The 7,183-nt window shown below is 44.7% G+C and overlaps 1 protein-coding gene across 1 annotated transcript in view; it reads right to left on the bottom strand.

Moving 5' to 3' along the window:
• Window positions 1–346: 346 nt before the first annotated feature.
• Window positions 347–7,183, bottom strand: part of itchb (itchy E3 ubiquitin protein ligase b) — a 36,561-nt gene continuing 29,724 nt past the window's right edge. The window contains exons 20-24 of the mRNA XM_035382244.1: window positions 6,294–6,414; window positions 5,916–6,020; window positions 5,136–5,232; window positions 4,487–4,559; window positions 347–3,653 (exon numbers count right to left, since the gene is read on the bottom strand). Of these exons, the coding sequence (XP_035238135.1) occupies window positions 3,554–3,653; window positions 4,487–4,559; window positions 5,136–5,232; window positions 5,916–6,020; window positions 6,294–6,414 (496 nt within the window). The 3' untranslated portion in view covers window positions 347–3,553. The remainder of the gene's footprint in view (window positions 3,654–4,486; window positions 4,560–5,135; window positions 5,233–5,915; window positions 6,021–6,293; window positions 6,415–7,183) is intronic.

Below are 7,183 nucleotides of genomic sequence, written 5' to 3'. Positions count from 1 at the left end.
TTTACGCTAACAAGGAGGTATACCTAATGCAGTGGCCACTGAGTGTATAACAATACTGTAAGAATCTGGCTTAAGTGAACACCCACAATCACTCTGGCAACAAGACAAATAATTATGGCTTTGTTTGGAGCAATAATCTACACCTTAAAGCAGACAGCCCATCTTACTTGTGTTTTTTTGTTTGTTTGTTTGTTTTTTTTACCTCATTCAGACCAGGGAAAGCAGATAAGGTTAAAGAGAGAGGGATCACAGAATACAGAACGTCAATATCAAATATATTATTCCTAAACCAGGTTTCAGCATTTTTACAATTGCTTTTACAAATAAAACCCAACACGTACATTTCTTAAATGGTATGTCAACCATTAGCCCCAGTTTTCCTTTTATTTGTTTTTTTTTTGTTTTTTTTTTTACAGAAGGATTAAAACGGATGTATTAACATAATTTACAGCGGTTCATTTACAAGAGGTTAGATCAGAGTAGCTTGGTATGTAGGCTGAAAAAATAAATGTGGAAACAGTTAGCACATTTCAGTGCAGCATAAATTAAATGTAGAGGACACTTCCCCTGGTTTCTTATACCGCTGAAACAGACAGAGAAAGCCTGTGAACTCCGTTAAATGACATGTTTACCATGTACACACAATTCTCAGATCCTGTATACACAGAATGCTCTTTGTATTCATACGAGACGGTAAGAGAACATTGCGTTCTGAACAGTGGTAGGACGACGATGGCGCCACCTACTGCTGATAATGACATGTCACAGCATTGTACATGTGGATGGTTTTTTTCTGTTCTATTTTCAGGTTTGCGTGAGAATCACAGGATACGGCTTTTTTTGTCAAGGTCTGAATCATGATATTGTAGTACCAAAAAAAAAAAAAAAAATCTTTGAAAGGAAATATAATATACAGGGCTCCTGTACAAAGACGTCTTTATGTGCACAGACGCAGTCTGATCCATATTCAGTAGTACCGCAAAAGGTTCACAAAACTGCACTCACTGCAGCTAAACAACTGTCGTTGTAACACAACTACCAGTCTAAACGCGGTAAAAGCTTGCTGCTCTTCGCTCTGTGTCAGATCTTTTATCGACCAAAGGTTCCGTGTAATTAGCCCTTGTAAAACCGAAACCTCTTGTAGCGCGAAGGTACCGCTCCGTATGCAAATGAGTTTCCTTTAGGCGTAGAAAACTCTCGTATGTTCACACGGCCGCACGGTTAGCACCCGTGAGTCTGATATCCGTCGCGACAGCTTGCAGAAAGTGAGGAAACAGGCTTACGTAGGTTCAAAGCTAAGTGGTCTGAGAAGTTTCATGTGCTGAGTTTGATCAAAGTCCCAGGGAAAATGTGCGGCTATGCCTGCGTTTACTCAAACTGTGCTTTAAAGCTTTTCATATCGCTAAAGAGCCCTTAATAGAACACTACAAATACCGCTAAACCGGCGGTTTCTTCAAAGATTGGCAGTATTTGTAGTTGAAATATTCCTTAATCTTAGTTTTGAGTTTAAATTAATAGACAAAATTTCCCAAACATTCGCCAAAGCACCAATGTGAGAGAGGGGAATTAATATTGGGCTGTGCTGGGCCAGGAGCTAAATTTAGCAGGGGAGTAATAACAGCACTGCTTTTAATAAATACAGTACATGTTTATGCCAAAGTGAAATGTCACTGAAAACAGAGGTCACAATATTCCCCCATGCGCCACCTCCCCCATTACACCAAGTAACCCTTTTTCCTGCTTTTCAGACAAGCCTTCTGGGTCATGTCTCCAGGCTTGTCAAGATGTCAATCTTCAATGTTTCAAAATAAATACATCTGCGACCAGATCGTTTTTCATGATTTTATCCAGTTTTAAGTATATTGAATAGCCATTCAACATACTTAAATTTACACTTATATGGTCGGCAATACAGGAAGTACAGAGGATTTTCAGTACTACTACAAAAAAAAGCTCAAAATTTGGGGAAAATAATAAATGTAAAAATGAACATACTATCTTTAAACTCTGAAGGGTTTGTCTAGAGTTCTGTTTGCCTTCGACTGGCCTGTGTACCCGCTGTGAAAGATCGGAGCCCCGTTTTTAGCTGACGTCACAGGAAGATAGCGGCGTCCGTTTAGTGCAGTGTCCCACCAGAGCCACTATTCCCCCCCATCCCCCAGCCCCCCGGCCCTCCAGTTTTAATACAAAAGTTCACTCTCACATTATCTAGGACAGGCATCAGCTGCCTCAAAAAAAAAAAAACAGACAAAAAACCCCCCAAAACTTGATTCACTAGGCTACACGCACTCCCTCTCGCCCCTTCCTCCACAGGAAACAGGCGGAGATGGCTAAAATAATCAGTCAGGAAGGTCCTATAAAACTAGGGTCCTGGCCGCTGGGAGTTTTCACTCAGACGACAACAGAAATTAAATCAGATCCAGCGGCGTACGCCTCTTTCATGGTTTTTCCGCTGCGTTACCTTTGTGGGCTGGCTAATCAACGAGGAGCGGGACGCACACCACAACTACGGTGCATACAGACACGAGGCTAGAAGCCTAGGCGCAGACCAGACATAGACCGGTTCAAAGGCCTTTATCAACAGCTCTATTATCCAGGGTTGTGCCATTAAGATTGGCTGATTACAGAGACGTTGTCCAGCCACGACAGATGCTGACCGTCCGTCAACGTGTGACATCACCTGAGATGAATGGAATTTGAACACCTTTGCTTGATAAAAAATGACATTTGTCAGGAGCAGAATCTGATTGGCCAGCCATTCACCATTCAGTCTCTTGACTGCTAACGATTAGTGGTGTTAAAAAAAAAACAAGTTGACTTTAATGTGCATCCACAGGTTAGGTAAGTACATTCACTTAGCCTGGTTCCAGAGTGTTTTTAGGTCTGGGTTCATAGCTGGCTTTCTCTACACTCTTCAGCTAATTCACTTAGCATCATCTCCATGTAGCATGATTTCCAACCATTCCTAAATGCTGTTTATGAAGTTGCATCGGTTTCCTGAATGTGTCACAGGCACTCCTCAAATTTCCCCATCACCCAAACAGATGAAAGCCTAAACACCCGGCATTATGGGAAGTATACAGACGTCCAATGAGGAAACTCATACAGGGATTCCAAAATTCACACAAACTGGGCTGTCCAAAATGTATGAAAAATGCATAAAAGCACTGTTTTTGTGGTCAGTTCTGAGCTTGAGGAAACGGACCCTCTGAGGAAAGGAGAATGTGCTTTTTGAGTTCCAGTCCGAACCAACAAAACTCAACACATTCACAAGCGGAAAGGTTTCTTGTTAAAGTGCTTATTTTTTTTACCCCCCTAAGTGGGCCCCCCCATCACCTTCCCAGGGGGCATAGCTGAGGGGGGTAGGGAGGCAGGGGGGGAGCGGCAGGGTACCGAGGAGACAACCTCCCCTCTCCAGTGACGGACTACACAAGCCCCGTGGAAAATGCGTCCCAAGCAAATACTAAAGGTCAAAGGTCAGACCGCCGCTGGCAAGAAACCTCAAACGCGACGGGGTCTCTCGGGTCTGCTGCTGTTGGCTGGGCGCGGTGGATCACTCCTGCCCGAAGCCTTCGGTTTCCTCGACGGCGAACATCAGCTTCTCCTTCAGCTGCTCGTAGCTCTTGTAAGGGGGCAGGTCCAGGCGATTGAAGCTGTGGATCAGGGAGAGGGCCGTTAAGCCTTTCTGGGGTCCAGAAGGTGTGATGTAAAATAAATGCTAATACAAAATAGCACAGGTTACAATGTAAAATAAATGCTAATATGGAATAACACATTAAAGCTGTCCTTGATGTGCAAAATACAGGTAACTGCCCAAATAAAGGAAACGTCAACCGTAGAATCCCTCTCCATCAAGTTCTCGTGCAGGCTGTTCTTGTTTAAAACTGTAGCTCACGCCCTAGATCGCCATTTGCACTCAGCTGATTTAGAGTTGCTCGCCTGTTTCACATCTATGGCATCACAGTCGAGTAGTATGCGCTTTCATCCTCAGTGGCCCCTAGTTGATTATGCCTTCCCTCAGACTTCCATACCAGCATCACCTTAGCCACTGGCCCTCATGAAGCATCAGCAAGTTCAGCAGCCTCAGTCACTGAAGCTCCTGCTGAACGTGCACCAACCACCCCTCTATCACAGTCACTGAGATCCCTTTTTCTAGTCATGGCCGCAAAATAGTTGCTCAAGAAACATCAGTAAGTTTAGCGGTCCAAATCACTGAAGCTCCTGCCATCTTTCTTCACCAAGGTCTCTTCTTTTAGCAATGGAAGCCAAAATAAAGGGCAACTGGACCTACCAGCATTTTATTACACAACCACGAGCATGCTTGGACATCAACTGCAACTAATCCCGGAAGCACACCTGCACGAAGCATCTGCTTTAAATATACTTTCGAGCTTACTCAGCACTTCCTGAATTTAGGCAGTGACCTGTAGAAACGTGCGGGACCCAGGGGGGGGGTTGTCTAAGCAGGATTTAAGGATGAGCTCACCATGTGTGACTCCTGGGCAGCCAGTTCTCCTTACCGACCTTCTCGATGCAGAACTTCTGTGGCCCGTTACTCCCTGAAAGCAGAACAGACTCTTCATTCTTACCTTAATAAAGCAGAACTGGCAGAGTACAGAGCAGCTATGCCAACATCAATTTCAACACCACGAATGAGTGAGGCATATTAACAGCCTTTCCCAGACTCGCTGGTGAAATATTTATGTGTGCAGGTATTATTACATTACCGGCATTTAGCAGACGCTCTTATCCAGAGAGACTTGCAAAACTTACATTGTGTCCATTTATACAGCAAGACCAGTTCCTTACCCATTATACTACACTTCCACCCGTATTAAAAAAATATTAACATAATATCAAAATGGCAGAGGATAGGTGTTTACTGTTAGCGAGGGCACGGTCAGGTAACGAAAATAGGGCGAAGCTATGATATGCTACCGGTGACTTGCTGGTTTTAACCAATCGTTGTGTGCACCTATAGAGAGCAAATCAATGACTGACAGCTCATCATAGCTTCACACATTATAGGGTTCCTGAAGCCTCGCTCTCCCACCACAAAGCGCTGTGGATGGGCGTGGCCTTGTGCAAACTGCCTGATACCGCTCCGCCATTGGTCAGGCCCCTCCGTCACTCACCCATCAGGTCCGCGAAGCCCCCGACAGGAAGTCTGCAGGTGCCCGTGACAAACTGCAGCAGTCGCATCCGCTTCTCGTTGTCCATCTCCTTAACAAACTGCAAGGGAACGTCAACAAATATTCAACCCTTTGGGGAGCTGCACCAGGTACTGGCACAATTTACATTTTTATTGCAATTCTTGGGTTTATTTCTGAAAGCTCCTCATGAATATTCATCTTCTGTTTGCCATGACAACCTCCGGCAATGTGTAACAGATGAAATGCAGTAACCTTCATCGTTCAATTTTTCTATCGACTATAAATCACAATAATGTATTCCTCATAACGTGCAAACCTCCATAATGGGATGTGGTACTTAATGAGCTCTTCTGAATCTGCAGTGAGTCTGATACCGGCTTATTGATGAATATTCACACGGCGGAGTTACATAAAGGGTAAGAGTGTTGCCTACAGAAAGAGGTGAGGGAAAGAGGGGGGTGACACCCGAATGAACAGGTGCAGAAACCGGAAAAACACAGACGAAGAAAAGTCACAATCGCTCCTCAAAAAAAAAAAAAAGTAAACGTGTAGTGGCTGATTAAGGCTTTGAGCCAATCACGTCTCTTCTGCTACGCTTCTGCACTCGTGTTAAACTGCGTTAAGTCACCTTTTTCAGACCTAACATCTGTTCTCCTGTAGATTTCTGCTCTGCTGTTTGAGCGCCTTTTCCGCCATTCTTCGTTATATTCGAACAGGAACACAAAAACACAACTTTTGCGGTGAGTGGCGGTAGGGGCTGACCTGCCAGAACCAGAGGATCTGCTTGCTGCTGCGGGCGTAGTGGCGGTAGATCGTGTTCCTCTGCCAGTCCCCCAGGTCGATCTCTTGCATCCCGCACAGCATCACCTGCAGGGAGGCCGTCACCGTACTTTAACCAACCAATCGCAGAGCTCATACCGTATATTAACCAATCACAGGGCTCATGCCTTAATTTAACCAATCACAGGGCTCACACCGCACATTAACCAATTACAGGGCTCATGCTTCATATTAAACAATCACAGGGCTCAAGCCATATATTAACCAATCACAGGGCTTGCACTGCTCATTAACCAATCAGAGGGCACTGCTGGGATCACACCACACACTGGACGATCTTCCGTCTGAGACTGCACCCACCTCCAGTTCCTTTGCGTCGAAGTACTGCAGGTACTGCTGGGGCAGGACCTCGTTGAAGCCCTCGAAGAAGGCCTGCGTCTGCTCCCCCACGCCGCGAGACAGCCTCCACTCCGCCACCAGCCTGCAGAGCCAACGGCAGCCACACCCGTTACAACGACAAAGTCCTGCTACAGCCCCAAAGACCAGCTCCAACAATGAAGTTCTGCTACAACCCCAAAAACCAGCTACAACAACAAAGACCTGATACAACCCCAAAGACCAGCTACAACAACAAAATCCTGCAACAATGCCAAAGACTTACTGCAATGACAAAGACCTGCTACAACCCCAAAACACAGATTCTCAACTTTTATTAAAGGGTATTTTTTACACATTGGTTTCACCATTACATTACATTTATTTGGCAGACGCTTTTATCCAAAGCGACGTACAAAAAGTACATTTCATGGTCATAGACAACAACTACTACTAAGTTCAATAAGATACAATACTTATTTTGTACAGCTATTTCTAGCCAAGGACACAGTTTAGTTCATACAGTGAACACTATTCAGACCTAACCTCTGCAAAGCCAACTAGGCAGAAGAATAAGCTACAGTATTAGGACAAATACAAATTACCAAAAAGTGCATTACCATGCAGAGATTACAGCACTTTTTATACATAGCCCCACTCCCCCTCCACATTCACTTTGGGATGGTTAAAATTGTTGCTCAGGATGGTTCTGGGCCTATGGTGAAAAAGGTTAGTCTAGAGCCCTGCCTGTGACAAAGACCTACTACTAAAACCAAGATGCACTACAAAGACCAAGACCCCCAACCACAGGAAGTGTGCTCTAATGCTGTTAGCATTCTACCGCTTGCACGTGTAAGCAAGCCGCCAAACATTTT

The sequence above is a fragment of the Anguilla anguilla genome, chromosome 11 (genome assembly GCF_013347855.1).
Source record: "Anguilla anguilla isolate fAngAng1 chromosome 11, fAngAng1.pri, whole genome shotgun sequence".
In the NCBI taxonomy this organism is placed as follows: Eukaryota; Metazoa; Chordata; class Actinopteri; order Anguilliformes; family Anguillidae; genus Anguilla; species Anguilla anguilla.
The sequence above is the reverse complement of the archived record's forward strand: the minus strand, read 5'-3'. Positions and strand labels throughout refer to the sequence as shown.